The sequence below is a fragment of the Rhincodon typus genome, chromosome 19, assembly GCF_021869965.1.
Source record: "Rhincodon typus isolate 14 chromosome 19, sRhiTyp1.1, whole genome shotgun sequence".
Taxonomy (NCBI): domain Eukaryota; kingdom Metazoa; phylum Chordata; class Chondrichthyes; order Orectolobiformes; family Rhincodontidae; genus Rhincodon; species Rhincodon typus.
In genome coordinates, this window is record NC_063350.1 from 33971666 (window position 1) to 33996400 (window position 24735).

At 40.6% G+C, this 24735-nt stretch overlaps 1 protein-coding gene and 1 non-coding gene across 2 annotated transcripts in view; one reads left to right on the plus strand and one right to left on the minus strand.

The window, feature by feature from the left end:
- LOC109932986 (cadherin-4-like) overlaps nucleotides 1-24735 on the minus strand; it is a 678601-nt gene that overhangs the window by 67803 nt on the left and 586063 nt on the right. The window contains exon 8 of the mRNA XM_048608578.1: nucleotides 12571-12708. Within this exon, the coding sequence (XP_048464535.1) occupies nucleotides 12571-12708 (138 nt within the window). The remainder of the gene's footprint in view (nucleotides 1-12570; nucleotides 12709-24735) is intronic.
- On the plus strand, nucleotides 17969-18042 carry trnai-aau. The gene has a single exon. It is a non-coding gene; the product is annotated as a tRNA-Ile (tRNA).

Here is a 24735-nt window from a genome sequence, read left to right on the forward strand (position 1 = left end):
ATGATGCCACTTTCCAAACAGCACTACTGACATGACTTGCCTCTTCCATAACCATGGTTTCCCGCCCACAGTGGTTGACAGGGCCCTCAACCGCATCCGACTTATCACCTGTGCTTCCGCCCTTGCTCCTTCCCATCACTCACAACAGCGTGATCGGGTCCCCCTTGTCTTCACTTTTTATCTCACTGCTCTCCGCATTCAAAGGAACATTCTCTGCCATTTCATCATTATCATCATCATCATAGAATAGTGTCCAACCTTTAGCCCAACAAGTCCGTACTGACCCTCAAAGCATCCCACCCAGACCCAAACCGCATAACCCACCTAATCTTCACATCCCTGAACACTATGGGCAATTTAGCCTATCTAGCCTGCGTATCTTTGGACTGTGGGAGGAAACTGAAGCACACAGAGGAAACCCATGCAGACAAGGGGAGAATGTGCAAACCCCACATAGACAATCGCCCGAGGGTAGAATAGAACCCAGGTCTCTGGCACTGTGAGGCAGCAGACAACTCCAGCAGAATGCCATCACCAAACATATCTTCCCCTCACTCCCCTGTCTGCATTTTGCAGAGATCGTTCCTTCTGGGACACCCTAGTCCATTCCACAACCACCAACACCACCCTCCCTCCATGGCACCTTCCCACGTAACCGCAGAAAGTGCCACACTTGCCCTTTCACCTCCTCCCTGCTCACCATCCAAGGGCCTAAACAGTCTTTCCACATGAAACAGCATTTCACCTGTACCTCCTCCAATCTTGGGTATTGTATTCAATATGTGGCCTACTCTACATTGGAGAAACCAAATGCAGACTGGGTGACCACTTTGCGGAACACCTCCAGTTTGTGCACAAGTAGGACGCCAACATTCCCATAGCTGATTATTTTAACACAGCGTCCTGCTTGCATGCCCACATGTCTGTCATTGGCATGCTGAAAAGCTCCAGTGAATCACAGCACAAACCGGAGGAACAACATCTCATCTTCAGACTAGGCACTTTACAGCCTTCGGGACTTAATATTGAGTTCAACACCTTGTTGTGAAGTTGGGTAGAGTACTTCTGGATTAGGAGGCAGGAAGCTAGAATTTGGTGTTTGTAAAATGTTAGGGGGGAAGCAGTGCATCGTCCTTTTAAACGATTATGTGCTTTTTCTATGCATAGAGATTCAAAAAAAGATGCCTGTGGGCAGCTGCTTGTGGGTTTGCAGGTGCACAGAGCACCTGATGTGAAAAATTTGTATCAAAAGGCCGTACAGTTAGCAAGCCAAGCAGCAGTTTTGTTTTGTTACCAAGACAACAAGTTTTGAATTTAGCCAATCAACTTGAACAAGGCACCCAGATATGAAAAATCAATTGAATTAAAATCTGATGGTTTTGACAACGTAGAACCAATCCTTGTTTAAGAAATATTGATATGTCATCAAGGGTATAAAAGAAGGGGAAGTTGGGCAAAGACAGGGGAGTGAACTACCATCTGCTAGAGTTAACAGCTCTCAGCTCTTGAGAGAGGATTGCTAGCTCTCATGGTCTTCTCTAGGTTTTAGAGAAAGCACCATCTAAATCAAAAGGTACCTATGGCACAATTAGTTAATATTCCTGACAGAATATTTGACAGAGAAGGCACAGAACATTCTGTAAGACACATAACCTGGCTGTAACTTTGAGAGAATAAATTCTATTTTTATTATTTTTTGTTTTATATAAGTGGGACTTATATTTATTGGAACAGTATACCATTAGAATCTTGTTATATTCGGGAATAGTTAGTAGTTAGAAGGGGTTTATTCGGTTTGTTAATAATTTAGTTAATTTGTTCACATTTAGAGTCAAATAAAAAATTTGTTACCTGTTGATTGTAAAGTGAATATCAGGGGTTTATTTTATCTAACCACTAGAAGTTACTGAAAAAATGGATTACACCCGTTCTCACACTCCTTTTAACAGGTTATAGGGTGAGGTGCTCTACTCTGGGTTTTTCAGTTTTAGCTTTGGTGGGTTGAGGGGGGAGGTGTCAACCGCTGCTTCATAATAACCTTTAAACTGTGAACCATTTCTTACATTTCCTTTAGCTTGTTATCATGTCCTCCCCTTCCTCCATCCCATTTATTGTCCTTTCAAGTCTGGCAGGAGACATACCACTGTTCTGCCATTCTTAGATTCCTATCACTTAATCTGAACTATCAACATTTCTTCTCCACCAGCATCCTACACCCACTACCCCTAAACTATAGTATAGATGCCGCCCCTTCCACACTTCACTTCAGCTTGGATTTAGAGTTATCTTGACTTGAAACATTAGATTGCTCTCTCTCTCTTCATGGGTACTGCCTGACCCGCTGTGATCTCCAGCATTTGTTTTAGGTACCTACACTATGTTGTTTGCCATTTTAATTCAACACAACAAAGCAACAAGAATGGCTCTCTGGGGATTCAGCAAGTGCCTCAATGACAAAGGTAATCTCATACTAAGGGAGTGAAATTAGTCTACAAGTGAATAGTGAACAGAGTGAACTAGTCACGTTGCAAATCATCAGGCTGTGACACACTGCTGTGATTTTTATTTTCCATTAATAAGGTAAGTATTCCCAAGACTTCTAATTTCAAAAAATGTATAAGTGACCACAGTAAGTGACTAGGAAACAAATCTTCAAAAACTAACTGAAAAATTGTTACACGAACTTCTGTAGACAGAAGATCAGGCACAATGTACAATTATCTGTCAATTCACCATAAGCCTGTTTTGCAATACTCGTATGAACCAATTTCACTCTTATACAGAACAAAATCCTAATAGGGAAAGGGTCTAGTTGTTTATTTAAGCAACTACAGACAAAGTATGAAGTAATAGATACTATTAAGTGAAAATGAAATACTTAAATAAAAGCAAACAGAACTTGAAAATGATTAAATTGAGAGAGTTTAGAAAGCTAAAGAGGGATACAAAGATAGTAATATGGGGCAGATTCTTTCCACCCCCTGAACAGTGTAGGCAATAGTGCGACCTTCCATCCAAGGTTCTTATAGCGAGATGGGAATCTTGCTGATCAGCACCAAAATACTTATTTGCATACATCTGCATGCTGTTAATACTTGACTTCTCCTCATTTATATGCACTTTCCTATTCTCCAGCACCACAGAGAGAAAACCTGCATGCTTCTTTGGGCCTCCACCTTGGCCAGCATTTTCCAACATCCTAGGGCATGTTGTAGGGACAGCAACCACCTGTATCCTTTGAGGTTGGTTGGCTCGCCGAGCTGATTTGTTGTTTCGCAGATGTTTCATCACCATGCTTGGTAACATCCTCGGGGAAGCTGCACTGAGGATGTTACTAAGCATGGTAACGAAACGTCTGCGAAACAACAAACCAGCTCGGCGAGCCAACCAACCTCAACACCCACAACCCGAGCTACAGATCTACTCCAGAACCTTAGAGACCTGTATCCTTTATCTGAGGTTGGCATCAGACATGCACCAGCCTCATCACATCCTCATGGCTCATCTCCAGCTCACTTATTATAATGCTCACCACTTCAATACCACACTTAGGAGCACACCAACACCTTTCATTGCAATGTGGCTACCAGGACGCTTTGTGCAGAGGGACAGACACCAATCTCCATGCATCAAAACAGGGTGAATCTCAGGAGTCTTTGTTTGCACACTAGTCCTCATTCGGTTTGTGCTTACTTAGATGCTTGCTGCATCTCTGCCATAACTTGCCTTACTTTTTTGTACATCATCATCTCATTGAGAATGTACAGCCTCACAGTACTTGTCTTGGCTGGTCTTACAGTGTAGGCACAAAGCCAGGCAGCTTATCATGGTTACCAGCAATGATCAGTTGAGGGAGTGGATGTATTACTGCAGCATTGTAATATGGCACTGTCACATCTACATCATATGACAGCATGCAACAAACATACTGCATGTGCTTCAGCCAAATGGCTGTTCCTCCAAGTCTAAGGGAACCGGCCTAGGGACTGTCATCAGTCAGAATGTCCCACCACAGTCAATCAAAGAGCTTAGACACAAAATTGGCCAGTTGAAGTGGTCGGGGCCAGGGATTCCATCTCATTAGAGGCCACAGTGTGGGCAATGTTCTGTCCTCAAGATCCAGTGTGACCATTCCAGGATTAGCAGTAAGTTAGCTGGGAAGCTAACAGAGATCAGTCCTGGGTGTCTGTTCACTAAAAGTCAAGACAGGTCATCAGGGGTCACTGCTGTGGTGGGTAAGTTGGAGAAGTCAATTATGGAGATTGGAAGTAGCATCCTGAGAGATAATAATTATGACAGGCAGTAACTCAGCATATAAAAATGGGAGATATTAGTGCTTTGGAGGATGTATTTTGCTGTGAAGGTTGGGTGGGGGTGGGAGGTTGACTACTACCCTGGCTTTGAAACGGAGTTGGGGGGCAGTGCATCCTGATGGTTGCCATAACAAGCTGCAGGCCAGGTGCCCGGCGTTCTCCCACCTATCTGCTCCTCCCACCTCACTGACCAATCCCCACCACTACCTACCTGCACTCACCTATCACCATCCCACCTAACTTTCCCAGCCCCAGCCCTCCTCTCTCTATTTATTTCAGAGCCCCCCTCCCCTCCCCCATTCCTGAAGAGGGTCCCAATCCGAAACATCAGCTTTCCTGCTCCTCTGATGCTGCCTGGCCTGCTGTGTTCCTCCAGCTCCACACTGTGTCATCACTGACTCCAGCATCTGCAGTTCTTGCTATCTCTGAATAATGTGTATTGTGTTAACTTATGGCTGCCATAAGAACACCACCAGTAGGTGGAGCTATAAGAAGAAAAGACAGAAATCATGAAGTGATTGTTTCGCAAAGTATTGCTATTGCTGGCTTTTGCACTTTGAAATCTAACTGTTTCTAGCTATTTCTAAATTGCAATCACCTCACACTTAATCAAGAACCTCACATTAATGATACTGATGATGATGCAAAAAAGATATGAATTCTTTTGGAGAGTTTTGCTTACCTTTCGAAAAGAAAACCTGAAGAGAGCTGCAGACAGCAATTCCAGTTGCAGATAGGCATAATCAGGTTGAATCGGCAGGCACATAAATTGTTCAGATTTAACAAGCAGGACAGTTTTATAGAGGAATTTCATCATAATTACTGATGACCATGTATATGTCTATGCCTAATCTACCCCCTTTTACATCTGGAACCATTCCTTATTTGCTGGAAAAAATGGTTTAAGAGATTTGAAAGAGTGATGGTAGGCTTTGTCATTACAGACAAACAGAAAAATAGCACTTGTTCACTACATTGGTAAAGAATTAGAAGACATTTTCAAAATTCTTACACATGATGGAAATGACTATGAGTCAGCGACAAAAACACTGACATCTAATTTCAAGTCAAAGAAAAATACAACAGATAAATTGACCACTATCAGATGCTCAAAGCAATAAGCCAATGTGATAATCTATCAGTACTGAACACATTGAGATTGCTACCATCTAAATGGAATTTTGGTGAAGCTGAGAAGGTGGAAAGTGAAATAAAAACAAAAATCATTGAAGGGTATCTCACCAGCTAACAACATTAGAGAAAGATGGAATGCTATCAGTGCTACTGAAGCTTGCAAGGTCATTATTGCTCCTGAGTCCAGAGCTATTGATGGTGAGATGAGATATTCCAACTTCAACACCTGTAGGTACAGATCACAGCTCACGTGCCTGGAAATCAAAGCAACTCTGTCACAGAAACAGAGTTGCAATTTGTCCAAGCAATGCTTCTGACAATGGTCCTACTTACCCATACCTGACAGAGTGTCCTCTACCAGTAAGCTGTGCAACACCTTTGCAAAACCTTACCATTTGCTTGTGTTTGGTGCTCATCAGAAAAGTTTACTACTGAGGCAAATACCAACAGGAGAATACATTATAGCTATTCTGCAAGATAATGGCTATGCTGATCAGACCATTTATCGTTGTACATCATACAAACTCATCTAAGGCCATAAAGTGATCACTCTTCATCCTGAAATGTGCCCAGTCTACCTCAAATTATCTCTGAGCGGCAAGGTACCTCAAACAGGTCATGTTGACAGACAGGTAAAGATAGCAACAAGTGGTACCTGCCCCTAACAAGATGCTGTCATCAAACCAAAAAGATGTTCTACCTGTCACACAGTTATAGTGTTTTCATGTTATGCAATCACAATCCTTGTGGTCCTGTCATAATGCCTGAATTATTTCTAAGATCATAGATTGAAGTTAGTTTAAATTTTGGAGACTCGTACTCTGGTGAATGGCTGCAGCAGATACCCTATTATGGAAACAGTTATATTTATTTCAATGAACTTAGTCGTATCAAAGCTTGGCCATCTTCATCTTGTTTGGAATTCCTCAAAATGATAAAAAGTGACAATGGGCCCTAATTTAACAGCCATGAGTTCAATAAATTTATGAATTGTATAGGGTTTTCTCATCTAAAAAATCACACCCCATTATGAAAGAGATAATGCAGAATAGAAAATTGCATGCATATCTTGAAAAATGGTAATATGTAGAGTTACAGCTGACAGCAAGTAATGGAAGCAAGAACGACATCTTTCTCTTCACAATTATCATGACTTCTCAGTCAACTATGGGAAAGTCTGCAGCCACACTTACATTTATGCATCCTACGAGCTACCCTACAGAACTACTTATCAACGCATACATCAGTGCTGTTCAGAACAAAACATGAAATTCAGAGCTACATGGTGAAAACCAGGAAATAAGTACTTGTGTAACATGATGGTCATGTTGGAAAGCAAAAACCTCTTTTGACTGATACAAAAGGATCAACGATCACTGCTGAGCGTGATTCACAAAACATTGCATGGCACACATCATTCTTCAAAGCTCTGAAAACATCATTCATAAGCACTGAATCAGTTTCCAACATGACATGTCAGATGAAGAACATGAGTCGAATGAAACCACATCTGATGTTAGATATTTATCTATTTGTGACAGAACAGATGCATTGTATATAAGTGACAATGTGAAGGACTGAATAACTTTAGCTGGTGAACATTGCTCATCTTATTGTAAATAACTGATCACATCGGTACCCCAGGACAAGATATAATGTAATACTTTGAACGGTCAAGTGATACTTACATTTATTGCTTACACTTATCGAGATGAATCATTGCAACATGTTGCTTCTGGTTAACAGAGAGGGGGAGGGATGAAGTAGCTTACTATTTTCAAAAAATAATAGTGTTCAATAGCATTGTTCATAGTGTTCACTTTTTCCTGCGGTACAGAACAGCACCAACAGGCAGAAGCAGCAGTTGGAGTGATTATTTGGTTAAAAATTCCATGTTGTTTGTTCTGTTTGTGCTTCAGGTTACAGCTGTCTGTTATCTGGTACTTGATAAACCCTTTAAGGCAATAAAATAGGCTGGACAGATGTTCAAACACACTCAGAGGATGCTGCCATATCTGTGCCATTCCCTGCTATACCTAAGTGCTGCACATTTCTGCACTATCTGCACTAGATCTCCACCTGGGTGTCCATGGTGGAGGATCCAGCCATGAACATGGATCTCTCAGTTCCCTAAACTATACAATGTTAGAATCCAAGGGTTTTCCTCTTCCATCCTGTTACAAATTAGGCAAAACAAAACAGTGGAATTGGTTTAAAAAAAAATGAAGTGTTGAGTTACACTGCCACCTTCTTCTCCTAATTCCACCGACTCCAACTTTTACTGGCTGTCTTTTTTTTGGTACTTAAGGTTGCAGGTTTATAAGGTGCTGTTGCTGTAGTTTTGCAAGTTGCTGCATTGCATCTTGTAGATCGTACTAGCTTGCAGCAATTGAGCCCTAATGGTAGAGGGAGTGCCAATCAAGCAGGAAGTTTGTTTTGCATGCTGTCAGGTTTCCTGAGTGTTCTTGGAGTGGCACTCATTCCAGGTAATTGGGGAAGATTCCATCACGCTCTTGACTTGTCTATTGTAAATGGTGAACAGGCTTTTTAGGTGTCAAAAGCATGTCATGTGCCACAAAATTTCTCAGAATATTCATGTCAGGTAGATTGTGAATGTTGTAGGTACACCAGAATCATTTAGCTTAGAGGTTTTTTTAGTTCTAGACTACAATTTTTCATGGTAATAACTAGGGTGTTGTCACAGTCATTGCCTTTGCTATAGCCAGTACACTCAGCAGTTTCTAGGTACAATGAGTCAAGTTGTCTGAAAAATGTTGTATGAGCAATCCTCACCACTGACAACAAGGTGCAGGGCTGGATGAACACAGCAGGCCAAGCAGCATCATAGGAGCAGAGAGGCTACTACCTCACCACTGACAATTGTTTTAAGAGGCGATCTGCACCATTGCTCACGTGGTGCTACGTTTACTTCCACATCCTCTTTTATGGAGGGATTATAGATCCCAAGAGATCCAGATTAGTAGAAAAAAAGCACTTGCTCATCTAATGAGAAGAGGAACGTATCTTAAAAAGGATGTAGTTTATTGTATATTAGCAATATGTACTTGTTACAATGAGATGATCGACTTTGTTGCAGAGATTATAGGGAGGACATGGAGATTAGGTCTTATTTCTTCAAGATTCTAAACTGTTCACTCATCAAGCCTGCATGACATCACCATAATCAGAGGTGCTTGATGCACTACCAGTATTCACACTTTCAGATCCATACACCCTTACGCGAACGAGATTAGCTACTGCAAAAGTGGGGAAATCATGAGATGCCCAAGATGAATTATTCACTTCTACTTCCACCTGAAGATGGCTGAAAAGTTTCAGACTTGCCATTTACACTCAATAGCTAGGCTCCACTGTCATCAAGAATGCAAATGTTCTTGGAGTCTCCATCTCCCATTGATTTGTTCAGCATGCATTACAAAATGTGGCAGGACAGTGGAACTTTGATCTGATCCACTGGCTGAGGGATCAATTAGGTCTGACTATAACCATGCTGCTGCCATTGTTTTACATGCATACATGTTGTAGCTTCATTAGATTGGCACCTGATGTTTAGATACTGCTGGTCTTGCTTTTGACTAACTGTTACTCTCAAAAGATGTCCCAATTTCTGCCTATATGTATTTAATATATCAGTATAAGTTTTCTTTGACAGCAAAACTGAATATACTCTTGTGTGAGATGTCTGCTTTTGGGAGTTGAGAGTAAGTCAGGCTGGTATTAAGCAGCCTGAAACAGCATCCAGCTAAGCCCTAAAAAGGTTAAGATCACTAACATTTGGGATCCTCCATTGATCAGGTTGCCGGTTGAAACTGGTCACAGGATGTAACAGGTACGCTTCATCCAACTCACATCCAACTTGCTCTCTGGGTCCAATGTACAATCAAAGGGCCTGAGTAAAATTTTAAATGTGCCTGCTATTACATATTGGTGATTGCACCAGCTGTTTAGAACAGTAAGATGGGTGACCATTGCTACTTACCACTCCTGGTGACCTAGATGACTGCCCAGGATTTCTGTGAAAATGCTACCCCATTTTTCCTAAATAGGAAGGCGGAAAATTCAAACCACAATCTTCTCCTTTAATTTCTCTAATTTGTCAATTCACTGAGAGATAAACCCTTAGTTTTTGAGTGTAATTCAATGATATCATTTGCATATGCTGTATCAGAAACTACTGGAAATGTTGCCTGAAGCTTCAAAGTCAAATAATATAATGGTCACTGCCTTGATTTCATAAAGTTACAATATAATCCATTAAAGCATGCCTCGGGAAAACAATTCATTTCAATGTAAGCACATTGTTGCAATTACCCAGCCAAAAAAAATGCAGCACTGTACTTCCAGGATATCTTAATTGTTAGAGATAGTAGGAACTGCAGATGCTGGAGAATCCAAGACAACAAGGTGCAGAGCTGAATGAACACAGCAGGCCAAGCAGCATCGCAGGAGCAGAAAGGCTGACGCTTCGGGCCTAGACCCTTTTTAACCTACTTAATCACATTACTGCTATAGAGCTAGGCTCACAACTTTTTTAAATGTTTACCAGCTTATTCAAATCTTCTTCAAAATGCTGATTGATTATAAAAGCATTATATTATTTTAGTTCTCCAAATGTCTAGTTATTCTGGAAATCTTGGATCATTTGAAGGTTCATTTCATTTCTATACCATTAATTCTTAAGGTTTTGAATTTTGTGTAGAATAAAAATCTACTTTTATACTTTGCCAGCTACAAGAACATACTGCAAAAACTGAAATCAATAATTGACAAGTGATAAAGGAATGTTTCATATGTCTATTCAATACCAACATTGTCCTCCATGGATCAATATTGGTGGATAGTATGGTCACTCTTCTACAGTTACAAAAGGAAGCTAGGCATGGGATACCATTCTTATCTATAAATACTGCCAAAAGTAATAAAATATCAAAAAAGTTGAATATACACCACAAATATATTTATAAACCCATGGAGCCTAGTAAAGTGGCTCCAATGAGAGGCTCTACAGACCATGAAAGGGATTCAAATAAAACTGAGATAATAACTGGTTGTAACAAGATGCTGCTGTCTTTCACATTTGTAAAGTGTTACATCTCTGGAGCCTTTTCATTTCTGCACCAGTAGCCATTTTGCTGGCATTAGCACACTACCACAGAGCATTCTTCATTTAACATCAAAGGCAACAGTTAAAATCCATAGCCAATGCAATCTAGTCTTTTCCCAAGGAGAGAAAGACAATTTATGACTGTGTTTCATTTGCTCAAAGAAAATACTTTTGGTTAGTAATTGTTTTCTTTTTCCATCCAAAGGTTACATTAAATTTTAAAACCAGTGGTCACTGTTTCTTGAAATCCATCATGTTAAACATTAAATGTATTTGTGTTTGATGCTCACACCATCCTTTATTGGTCTATTGCTATTTTAATTGCTCTTCAGTGTTAATTTCTTCTAATGAAGAAATGGATGTGAAACAAATGGGTTTATAGCCTTTCTAAATTGGAATCAATCTTGCTCATCTCTATTAACCAGAGATGAACATTGCAAACTGGGTAGGGTCATAATTGAAATGTACTTTTCAAACTCAGCATCAGTTGTTCTCTCCTTCTCTCCCTTTTCCAAGGTCAGGAATAAAATTATTTTGAACGTTTGCGCCTATTGGACCAGCTGGTCACAAAAGTCTTCATCTGTGGCAGCTGCGGTCCAACTTGGGATCTTTATAATGGTGATTCAGTACACAAACCTGGCTTGTCACTGATTGCTTGCAAGTATGGATATTTCTTCTTGCTAAGCAAGCAATTAAAAAAAAACTCCTATGGCTCTTTAGAGTCAAAGAGTCAAAGAGAAATACAGCACGGAATCAGAATCTTTGGTCGAACTTGTTCATGCCGACCATATCCCAAATAAATCTAGTCCCATTTGCCAGCATTTGGCCCATTTCCCTCTAAACACTTCCTATTCACATACTCATCCAGTTGCCTTTTAGTTGTTTATCTCTTTTCAGCTCCAGGAAAAGAACAATCCATAGACTCCAGCAGCACTGTATGATCTAACAATATGGAAAAATATGCTGACATTAACTGCCCAATAAATTTCTAAGATGTTGAGTAAGTCTAAACACGTGTAAAAATAAAGCCTGGATTTGCAATTGGTAAACATGTGTAACTAGGTGAAATAAAAAGATCTGTTCAGTAGTATACCTTGTAATAAACATTTTGCTGCTTTCCTGAATTCCCAAATGACCCCACTCAAGTTTAAATTTGCTTTTCTGCATTCATTCAACTGGACATGATCAGTTCATCCATAAATTCTTATTTCATCAGTTTTAGATCTTGAATGTGCAGAATTAGCTTTGAAATTGTTTTTCCAATGTTTATTTTGGGGTATTTATTTATCATCTCTCACCAAAGGAAAGGAAAGGAAACATGCAAAATTTCCCAACCCATCCCTCCTTTCCCTATTCTTAATACTCCTATGCCATTCTCACAATTTCAAACATTATTTGCTGAGCCATGTGAGAAAATGATTTGCTCTAAAATCTTCCCCTTCACTGCTTGTGTCTTGTCATCAGACAATAGATGAGTGTCCAACATCTTCTGTTTTGTCCTCACTGTTGAGAAGCACATTCAACTCTAAATGACTCATGAGGATCAAAATCTCAAACCATATGAAAAAAATGTTCATGCAAATCTTCATCCCACAATTCATTCATTCATACCACATACTGGGTTACAAATCCTGCGGCATTAAAAATGAAATATTCAAATGGATTCCTTTCCATGTAATTAAGAACTTCATTTAGGATCTTAAATGGATTCTTCTCATATTTAGGATTCCAAAAGAAAAACTACAAATTCCACAAATACTTTCTTTGCCTTAAAAAATACATTATAAAACCCTCACAGTTGTCTTTGTTGTTGTATAACTGCCATTCTCAAACTTGGGAAATATAGTTCTGAAATATCAGATTATTTAAAGAGAATCTATTGTATATTTAATTACCTAAGCTTCAAAACTTTCAACAATGGTGCATGCCAGTACATTGCAGATTGTGGTAGATTATAGCCTTGTACATAAACATTAGTTAGGGAGTGCTAATACTTACTGTGGCAGTAGTAAATTCTGGAGCATTGTCATTCACATCAGTCACAATAATAAGTGCAGTTGCTGTATTGGAAAGACCATAGTTCAGGTTCCCGTCCATATCAGTGGCTTGAATGATGATTGTGTATCGTGCAACTTTCTGAAAAGTAAAGGATATGGCCGACAATAAATATGCAGAACTAATTGAACCTGTACACAGTTGGGAAAAGAAATTGCAGCAATTTAAGTAAACTTGTATTTGAATCAAAATATAGACTACTACATAATCGATCTCCGCTTGACAACTTAGACTCAACTTGAAGGGTCCGAATCATTTGATAATTAACCTCTAAATTTTGCAATTAAGAAAAAAGATCAAACGTAGTAATGATCAAAGCTGAAACAAGGTTGGCAAGATATATTCAGTAGACTTAACTATTAATTGTGGCTTTCAATGCTTAAATTAATGTAGAAATGCTGATTGTACCCTACATTACTTAATTAGTCCAGTGTGCCATTTAGGAATATTTACATTGTTAAGGCTATTGCATAAAATGCTTCAGGGGAAAAGGAAAGTTACTACAGTCTTTCACTAGCAGCAGATTACAGATAAAAATCTGAGGGTAGTCAAGCATGAAGATTTCTGATGAAAAGTCATCAATCTGAAGAGTTGGCTTCCAAATAGAGCAGGCAATTGGAACAGATTTTACCGCAGGGTCAACAAACAACCAAACGTCAATCGATAACTGATTTTTAAAATCAGAATTTACAATTCAAAAGACAGTTCAGGAACAAGCCCTTTAGCCCAGCAAGCCTGCGCCAATTCTAATCTTTATTTAGACCCACTACTTATTGCCCACCTGAGGCTTCTATCTCTCTGTTCACTTCCTGTTCATGTATCTATAAAGATGTGCTTTAAACATTGCTAACATGCCTGATTTCACCCCTTCACCACCGCGTCCCCCAACCTCTGGCAGTGCATTCTAGGCACCCACTACCCTCTGTGTCAAAAATTTCACCTCTCCCCTATACTGTCTCCCTCTCACCTTGAACTGTGCCCTCTTGCAGTTGGTGTTTTCATACTGGGAAAAAAGCCTCTGACTATTCACCTTAACTATGCCTCTCATAATTTTGTGGACCTCTATCAGGTCACCCCTCAGCCTCCATCTTTCTTTGCAGAATATCCTACAGGAATCCAATGTGCTTTGCATTAACTTAAGGATGTTTGATCTGAAAAGTGACTAATCAATTGAAATCAGTAAGAGGTCACGTAATCTAAGAAATTTCCCTCCGGTATAACCACAAAGTAGGTTTCGATAAGCTGTGGTTTATTAGGAGAGAGCGTTATATGCATTAATTACTAAATGAACTTACTGCATCAGTGTCTGTTAAAATGCAAAGAATGTTACCAGAGTCACAGAAAAGGAAGAGGTAATAGACGAACTGGGCCGAATAAAAACAAAAAGGTAGCACTTAAACATGGAAAAGCCACACAGGTCAGATGGGATGCTGGGATCTTAAGTTGCTCAACCAAGTGTGGAGATAGTATGGTCCCAATTCTCTATTTCTCCTTTGATGGCAAAACAATGCCAGAGGACAGAAGGATTACAAATATAATTTCACAATTCAAAAAAGACAAAAACATTAAACCTGATATAATTAGTTGCACAGGCTGAGGATTTTTTTTAAAAGAAAGAAATTGGGGTCAGTTCCAAGCGTCCAGCAGCTAATCAGCCAGATATTTGCTGAAAGTATATTCATTCTGCAGAGTGCAAGAATGTAACTAATGGGGCACTGTAAGGACAATATATACTCATGAAGGGACGAGGAGTGATCTACCTAAGTTTGCAAATCTTGATGCAGGCTGTGAGGAGAACACAGAAAGGGTAGCTAAGAGAAAGAGACCAATTAGGTAATAAGGTGGCAGATGGCATATAGCATATGAGATATTTTCATTTTGACTAACCAAAATAGAAGAGCAGAATATTTTTAAAATAAGTGTTGTGCTCTAAAATGCTGACTTTCAAAGAAACTTGGTCATACTCATGCAAGGAACAGCAACATTGGCAAGATGGCGGAGGTGGCAGCGTAGGTGGTGTTTGGGCTCCCACCCAGTTTGCTCCTTTTCCCATGACCAACGGCATCCTTCATTAAAAAAAAAATTCGTTTACCTCTTAAATCGAATTCATCTTTTCTTCTGCGGCTAGGGTGGAGGAGAACGGTTTCGGGGAGCTGTTGAGCAGCAGATCTGGTCCATTCCTTGTGGTCATGATGATCACGGCGTAAGCAACTGTTTTGGCATTGGTGAATTGAGGTCTGTTTGTTTCCTCTGATGTTTTGGAGAAGTCTACAATGGCTGTGGAGTGAATGATCTCTCGATCCTTGAGAGTTAGTTTGGATGGTCACTCTGTCCTCGGAAGTTGAGAAGGGTCCTGATCCTTGAGAGTTGGGACAGTCTCCTTGCTGCAGTGGCAGCTGGAGTATCAGCAGTAATGAGGTGGCTTTGGCAAAGGTGACACTCTGGGTTGGGTCTGATCAAGAGTGGCAGGGTTGGGGGTGCTGCTTCCTGCTTGGTGTTGTGGTCTCAAGAAGAGCTTTCGTAGCTGCAGAAAGTGGTGACTTCCTGTAGCCACTTAGGAAATCAAGACGCCATGTATGGAACAGAAGATGACATTTGTCCTAACTTTGTATGATTTATTTCATTTTATAATTTATGCAATTAAAATGGCACCAGCTTATACATATTTTACTGTATTTACATAAATACATGCAACACTAAATTATGACGACTGACATTGTCAAACTCAATGTTAGACCATGAACTCTGTTCCCTACATTGATTTTGTTTTACTGCCATGTGTTAGTCTGATCTTGTTTTTGGTGGTTTCAATTTCAGACTGGTCATCTTCTTCCATTCACACACTCTCCGGAAAAACATTTGCTTCTTTATAATCACAACACTTCCTTGATATCTTTGTTCCATGATATCTTTGTCATTCATCTGTCCTGTTGACTGCCCTATCCAAAACCTTTGGCTCTGTACTTTTACCTCCTCCCTGCCTTCAAAAGCATAAAAGGCATCACATTTCCACCTTCTTTCACAAAAGAAGGGAGCACCGCATTTCTGACAGGAGCTTCTGTTCAGGTTTCTTCAGGATTTGGAGCTGTAGATCCATTCTGACAGTTTTCTTCTCATGCTGAATGGTTGGGGAAGATAAACCATGTCTCTTTTTTACAGTAATCAGCTGCTGTATTCTGAAATGTAATGGTTCTGACAGCCATTTTGATATCTGCTGTCAAATGGTAAGTACATAAGTTAACTGTGGTGTTAGGGTGCCAGGAGGGTAGGATGTCATGTAGATAGGCTGCCAGGTAAGAAGAAGGTAAAATGCCAGTTAAGGAGACTTCCAGCTTGATAAAATGTCAGTGGGATAAGTTGGTAGGTGGGTAGGATGCCAAGAGGGAACGAGGTAAGGTGCCAAGTAAGTACAGTACTACAGTGCAAGATGGCAAGGGATTAAGGTAAGTAATGCAATGTTTAGGGTAGGTTTTAACTGGCTGGATGATATTGGATACAGCAGGGAAGGAAGGAGTGATGGGCAGACGAGGAGTCAGGTTGATTCAGCTCTGTTGCGGGATGGGGCGGTGCAAACAGCATCCAGTCATTTCCAGTAGAAGGGGCTGCATGGCCAAGGAATTGTTGGGTCAGTTCCTGTCTGTTAGGAGAGAAAGTTGGCACTGGCAGGTGATGGAGTGGGGTTAAGTAGGGTTGTATATGGAGTGGGGGTAAGGGGGTTCAAAATAGGGAAAGGAGTGGGCTGAGTGTCGAGAGGGATAAGGGACAGAATGTATCAGGTGGTGGGGAAGGGGATGTGAGTCAGTTCCAATGACAGGAAAGCAGGCTGGGGGGCAGAACATGGTGAGGGGATCAGGTCCTGGGATTTGGAGGCAGTGTAGTTAAGAGTATAAGAATTATGTATGGGGTTTGTATTTTAATGGTAGGGTAAGAATAAAGTATGTTTTGCTTAAAGCCGAGTAGTGTAACCAATCAAATTACACCTGAAACACAGCAGCTTACTCTTGCCTTTAAAGAAGATAAAAGTTAGGGTCTAGGCTATCTCCTTGCTCCTGAAGAGAGTTTGGTCTGGTCGATAATAGTTACCCACTGCATTATTCCTAGTCTCTGACCTGCTCTTGCAGCCAATGCATTGATATGATGAATTCTTTTGAATTTCTGGTCAATTTTAACAGATGTTGACACTGAGGGATTCTCATCTACACTGGAATAATGACTGTCTACCCAGTGGAAAGTCCAGGCCATTAACTCGGTTTCTCTCTCTGCGGATGCTGCCAGATCAACGGAGTACTTCCAGAACTCTTTGTTAACTATAACGATCATTGTTCATTTTAAGGCAGTCCAATTGCAGCATTTCCTCTTAAAGGAAGGCATAACAGTTTGATTCTTAGTGAGAATGACTGAGTGGCCACATCCAAAAGTTGAATATATCTGCAGAACCTGAAGTATCTCGTGGGTAATGACTGAACCTGAAGTATCTCGTGGGTAATGACTGAACCTGAAGCAACAACGCAGAGCACGTTCCCTGTTACAAGTACGCCCACACCTAATAAGCATCATAGAACTGGCAATGTGAATATGAGAACTCTTTGTTGCAACCTTAAACTTGCCACTCTCTTCATTCTACTGAGATGATCAAGCAGTGGCAACAAAGTATTTTTTGTGTTACCACCTTATCACACATGACCTCCTACAGGCATCAAACTGGGCAGTATGGGGATTTGGCGCCAGGGGACGAACAAAAGTAGCTGCGATTGTTTCTTTGCTGTCATGGCTCTGCATTTGGTTGTCTTTAATTTTCTTTGTAATGGCCCTTAACCTTCTCCTTGTTCAGTTGGATAAAAGGCCCCCAACTGATTGAAAAGCATCTTGACCTTTCTAGGCATTGCAAGGCTTCTTTTTCCCTCTCATCCAGCCATTTTTCTTTAATTGTCAACATCCCTTTAAATGTCATCTGAATCTCAACATTCCAGTTACTAATCTACCTCTGCATATACATCAAAAACTTCAATAAGTGCTCTGAATAATTATGTAAAAAGGAGGTGACCCTGAAAAACTGCATGCCATGAGCACATTATCATTCTTTCTAGATTTGCCCCTGTGCTTAATCATTCAGGATTGCATAATGTCAATGCAGGGAAATTGACTTTAACCATGCTGGACAATTTAAATACATGAAAAATATATATCCTCTCTAATTACGTATCTTTATTGTGTGTCTCACAAAGACAGCCAGTTCAACAGAAAACAAAGACCACTGTAACAGCCAAAGTTGCTGCTTGTGCTTTGAATGTAGCTGTTACAATCAGTTCAAATAGATGTCTAATCAAATTATTCACTTGCAGCTCAGTTAGCTCAGCTGGTTAGAGTGTGGTGCTAATAATGCCAAGGTCATGGGTTCAATCCCCATACTGACCAAGTCTGTACGTTTCCAGCCACGAGCTTAATGCTTTGTGTTCTGACAGGAATCTTACACGGCCTTTTCAACTTTGGGGTGGCACGGTGGCTCAGTGGTTAGCACTGCTGCCTCACAGTGAGGTTCGATTCTACCCTCAGGCGACTGTCTGTGTGGAGTTTGCACGTTTTCCCTGTGTCTGCGTGGGTTTACTCTGGTTTCCTCCCACAGTACAAAAATGTGCAGGCTAGGTGGATTGGCCATGCTAAATTGCCTGTCGTGTTCAGGGATGTGTAGATTAGGTTGGTTGTAGGGGGATGGGTCTAGGTGGGATGTTCTGAGGGTCAGTATGAGCTTGTTGGGCTGAAGGTCCTGTTTCCACACTGTAAGGATTCTATGATCAAAATTTAAAATGGCCCCTAAAAACTATTGGACAATGAAAGACATTGGAATCATCATCAGCTTCCCTGTTACCATCTTGAATGTGGATTCATTTTATATCATTAAAAGGGATTGGCTATTCTGCAGTCAATTACAGAATGACCTGTGGGGGGAAACCTGAAAACAATGAAAAATTCCATTTAAATTACAGCAAAATCTGTAGTTTATGAACATAACCACTGGTAAACAGTATCCCATTTGATCTCTGCACTAATGGAACAAATCAGGCAATTAGACCTTTAAAACAAAAATGCATTGTGGGTTGGGGAGGCATTCAACATACAGTTTAATTTGGAAGCCTTCCAGCCACTTAGTAGCACATTGCACTGGGTCAGCAGATGGTGAGTGAAATGCTGCAACATTCAAAAGGTGAGAACAGGTCCTTCAAAAAACACAAGAGTAAATGTAAATAGTGTATTTCTGCCTTCAAACATTCCCAATGTGTTCATTCTGTCAACTTTTCTACATTATCAAATGTTGCAGGCAGAATCCTTCAAACTTTACAAGAGGATTCAAAGGTCAATTCGTGCCTGAAGAATGGATGTTCCTAACAATATTGTACCTACTTTTTATTTGCTTAGAGCATAGTCAGTTTGAAGCCACCCAGTGCATTCATCTAAGGTCTGTAAACCAAGAACAGAACCCGTGAAGAGACGATTACCTGGCCAAGGTAGATTGAGCAGGCAATTCTTAGAAGAACAATGTTTAAACGTTGCTATGGAGAGAATTGTATTGCATGACAATGATGGTAATTTTATGCAACAGACCAAATCTATTCCTGATTCTTACAGCATTATAGACCACATTGCTGTGTGGTAATTTATAGCTGCCAGTAAATTAAGCTGTATAATACAAAAAGGGTTTCAGTAATTGTTTAAAGCAGCTTAATAAGCTTGAAATGAGACTCCAGGCCCCTATAAATTACTACATTGTAATACTGTCATATTACAAATTGCAGGTGGTGGATCTTTCTACGGTATAAAAGATAATGTTAGTCGTCCTAGATACAAGTAGGTGTTTGCCTGAGCTCACAAGTTGAGCTCATGATGGGTTTAATTGCCAAACAGAAACTTTGCATGGAATCTTTGGGACTTAAAACTGCTGGGATAACACAGAACAACCAGATTTACTGATGAGTGGGGAAAATCCATGGCACTTTCACTGAACCATACAGCATTGGTGCACTGATCAGTGAGGAAAGGCATTTGGGATGGTACTTCCATTGTGTCAAAGGATGGCCTTCTAATTAAAGGGCATATGGAATGGATGACAGACACTCACCAGCACGTGGATTTTTTGAGGCTGCAGTAACCACAGAAATGGAAGTCTGCTCCCTGGGTCCCTCACCTGGAGGGTTTGTTTTGGGATTCGAGGGATTGCAGTGAACTGAGCTTTTCCCAGGTTGGGAGGCCAAGGATAACCTTTCCAATCAAGCAGCTGCCTTGGCCACGTCCATCCACAGTCAGCAACAGAGATTTGCCCATCCAAACTTGGAGAAAGTGCACTGAGGAACCAGGTACTCAGAAGGCATGATGAAAAAGTGGTAAAACACATTCAGGGCTAATTTCTCAGCATTATTCTGCACAGAACACCTAACAGCAGCATATGTTGCAGCTCTACTCATTCTTCTCTCTCTAGCAACTCTCACTCCATCTGAACACTCACTTTCATTCTATTTCCCTTTCACACCCATGCCTCACACAAATAATGTCTGTCCCTCCTCTCCACACAAGTGATTATGAACTCACACCTCTCTGGCTCCTTTGAGTAAGCCAGAGAATACAACTCGGTGAGAGGCAGTGATATGGTGGCTGGGTGTGGCCCTCCAGTGACACGTATATTGTTGGTCATTGAAAATGCAGGCCCAACTGCTCCATTGGGAAGGAGGTCTTTCTCTAGGAGTCTCCAACAGCAACCTGTTGTGAGAACCTGAGCCTGCAGAGGCACTGATGATCGGACATGTTGAGAGAGCTCATGCTCTGTCCATTGACTGTGTTGAGGGTCTTGTTTCCTTCCAGTTGGATATTGGAATTCATTCTGTCTATCCTTTGTAAGACAAGTAGCAGGAACATGCAAACACTCATAACATCAACCTGTAATATTTAACAAAGGAACCTCTAACAATTTGCTCAGCACTTTCTATATCCATTCTAGATACACTGGATTAATATTAAGCACTGTGCTCAGGCTTGGACTGTGTAAGGCAGCTTTGCCGGGATATGGATCTCAGACTTTGATTTTGGTGAAAATAGAGGATGGTAGTTCAGATACATAGAGCAGAAATTTACCTGGGGAAGGTGGCAGATTGGAAGTGAATAACTCTCTTCCTGGAAGGAAAGTTGGTGGTTAACTATCAGACTGGAAATAAGCTTCTTCTGCAGCCATAACAAACTGTGGGTGGGCTAAAGTAGTACGAAGTGGAAACTGCACATATCAGTGGGATCAAGTCCCACCATTAGAACGTGCTAGCCCATCTCATTGACAAACAGCTCCAGCAGCTTCAGATCTCTTTATGGGACACAGGCAGGACTGCAGCATCCTAGGATGAAGGTCCAGACAAATGTAAGTCAGGGCGATTGGACAATTCTTTGACAATCTTGTGGTTTTTGTACATAGAAGGTAAGGGCAAAGACTGAGGGCTTGGAAGTTACTGTCAAAGAAACCTTGGAGAGTTCAATTGCATGGTATTCAACCCTTAACTTTGTGTAAATTCACATTGTAATGGTTTGGTTCTTATATCCTCAGTTTAAGGCCATTGCTTCATATACCTCCTACAGCCTACACTTATACATTACATAATCTACATTGTAGAAACTCAGGGTTTGCATTTTTTTTCTAGAGTCAGGAAAATTCTGAAGGTGTTTAAAAAAATTGGTGGGCAGGACAAGATTTCAGAGTCTAACCCCCATTCCTGATGCTGTCAATTTTCACCAGCGTGGAATAAGGGTGTACGTTGTAAGGCTATACTTTACAGACTTGACTTGCACAGTTCCATTGTGGACTAGTGATTTTATACTCCCAAGGCCTCTCTGTTGTCATGGAATGGACTAGCTTCTCGTGAATACATGATTCCTTACCCCTCTCTGGACTGTGAAATATATTTTGGATTTGGGAACCTTCTGTAAGTTATGTTTATGAGATGCATTTCACACTTTTCCATAGCCCCTGCAGCTGTCATGCTCTGTGAAAGAATACAGGATCGTCCATATGTTCTGTTGATATAGTTCACAGATGGCCTCATTATGAATGCTTGTTGAAGCTCCAAGACACTCAAATATATTAGCCCAATATGAGACTGTTTTCAAAGTAGATATGGATGTTGAATTTGATTGATTGCTATCTTAATGAGTTTAAAATAAGTCTTCTTTCTTTGAACTTTTTTGCTAATTGTCTATATATTTATTTGGACAAGATTAAGAGATGTGAAGGGATCTATGCTTTTATTATTATTACAACAATGTCTTTGAACAATGTTGCTGTGAGTCAAGAGTCACAAGAAATGTAGACCAGGTAAGGACAGCAGATTTCCTTCACTTCAGGAGATTAGTGAACAAGATAGATTTTTATAACAATTAGTAATGGTTTTATCATAGCCAATACTTAGAACTTGAACTTGAATTCAAATTCCATCGGTTAGGAGATTTGGACCAATGTCTCCAGCCCATTAACCCAGATCACTGGATTACTAGTGCAGAGACATTACCACCATGCCAAGTCATGACCACAGATCCCAGATCACCAATGGATGTACTGAACTTTTTAATTACAACAAGTGCTTTTTTTTTTAAATAAAAAGGGCGTACAGCCAAAAGATAACAGTGGTAGAAATTCAGAAAGCCTGAAAAGGAAGAGACAATAAGAGGTTGACTCGCCAAACCATTGTCAGCAGGAGGACAATTTCTACAGACCATGCTTGTGTTTTACCAAAAAAAGGTGTTTAAAGTTGACTTCAACCCCAGTATGTCAGTGTTTAGTGGTCTGTCATCCTAGTGTGTGGCCTAGTGCATTGCGAAGGTCACAATTTCAGAACATTCATCAAAAACCTCTGCACTGCCTATAAGAAAGGGAAAAGTATTTTTCTCACTCCGAGTGTTGCCAGCCAGTCATTGTTGAAAGGAACCAGGTCAAAAGAACTTCAATCAAGTTGCAAGGCTAAGGCTTTTAAGAATTTCAAAATTGACTATTCAATTTCCAATGTCAATGTTAGCAGTAATATTCACTGTAATGGCTACATTCTACTCTCGCATCTTCACAGACGGATTTGCTTTTTTTTTTAGTTTTGTGCCTTTTTTTGGACTCACTTCTTATTCTTAATTTATATGTATGTTTGGTGCATTATTATTTTGTCTGATATTTAGTAACTAATAAATTCATTCTTTTGTTCGCTCTAGAAAGCCTGGTTGTATTGTCTCCTTTAAAATGTAATTTCATTTGGGTTAGGAAGAAGGAGAAAGAGGGTATCCTTTCAAAATTAACTTTGTTTTGACCAACTGAAGGGCCTTGAAGAAGAAAGGGGAACCAGTTCAGAACCATAGAATCCCTACAATGTGGAAACAGGCCCTTCGGCCCAACAAGTCCACACCGACCCTTGGAACATCCCACCCAGGCCCATCCCCGTGTAACCCATCTAATCTACACATCCCTGAATACTATGGGCAATTTAGCATGGCCAATCCACCTAGCCTGCACATCTTTGGATTGTGGGAGGAAACCAGAGCACCCGGAGGAAACCCACGCAGACACGGGGAGAATGTGCAAACACAGACGGTGGCTGAGGCTAGAATCGAACCTGGGTCCCTGGTGCTGTGAGGCTGCAGTGCTAACCACTGATCCACCGTGCTGCCCCCATTTGTCCCTCTTCACCCAGCAGCATAATTATTTGGGGTACCATGTCTGGAATTCTAATGAATTTGCAAACTTTGCCTGAGGATGGCTGTAATAGTTTGCATCTTCCCATAAATAACTATTACAGTGGGTCCTTTCAATTTGATCTTCCAGAGATTGCTCATGAGCAATGCACCTTCTAACTTGTGTGTGTAGCCAACGTGTTACCCTGCAAAATTCATTGAGGGTTGACATTTTGGAGGATCCTTGTCTATGCACAGCCTGAATGTTCGCTGTGTGGCATATTCCTGATTGCTCAATGACTTAGCATAACACAGTTTAGATGAATCACAGCTCATAAGCCCTTCCCTGCGTGTCAAACAAAACAGCCTTTTATCTTTGACATCGGTGGAATACTTTGCAGAAACAGTGGAGTAAAAGAGAGATCACTTAAGGCTGGCATGATGGGCCTACATTATGCTGGTAATTAGTGTGTTGTATTCCTGTAAGCCAATCAAGTCATAATGCTCGTTAAATCTCTGTGTACGGTGTATGTTCCTACAGTAGTAGGTGACCCTGCAATGTTAATTGACATGAATATTAATGTTGGTATTTGGGCAGATGCTGCTTATTGGAAGGCAGAATGACCATGATACATGCTGTACATGACTTAAAACATAGAAGCAGCGATTATTCAGCTAAAATTCTCTTGATGAATATGGCTGCAACCATCCAGTTGAATACTTCTGTTTCTTATATCCTGTAATTGCTCAGTATTCTCTTCTTAAAAACATCTCAGGTCTTCCTCCAGTTGTAACATCAAGAGTTCACTGTATTGCAGAGCTTACAGCAAACTAACATGAGGGACTTTCTTTGAGTTCTATTCCAGGATGCCAGGAGACTTGTCCAGCCATCATTTTCATTCATGAGCTGTGCATTAGGGTTGCCACTGGAGCCATGGATCAGAGTCTACTGTAATTCAGTTGCTAAGCTGGTCATTCTCAGTGCAAACATTAAACAAGTGTGCAGGAGAGAGAGTTTCTCCCCGTGCAACCAGCTCCCACTTACTCTATAGCAGTGGGTGATGAGGAGATGGAAGATCTGCTCAAGATAAAAGGTCAGCCTGGGTTCAAGTCCTGCCTGCTCCATGATTGTGTCACAGTACATCTGAGCAAGTTGACTAAAAATATCTAAAAGCCCTCGGTGATAAATGATAAATGGGTACAGATCTTTACGAGCAGTTTTGATTCATCATTCATCAATTAAACATTCAAAAGGCTTCCAAACCTTTGCAATTCATTACGTAATGTTTCTTTGAAAGACACTTATAGATGTTTACAGCACAGAAAGAGACCATATGGTCCATGCTCGTCAATAAAGATCTGGCTACACAAATCCCATTTTCCAGTTCTTGGCCCATAGCCCTGGAGACGAAGGCATTATAAATGAAT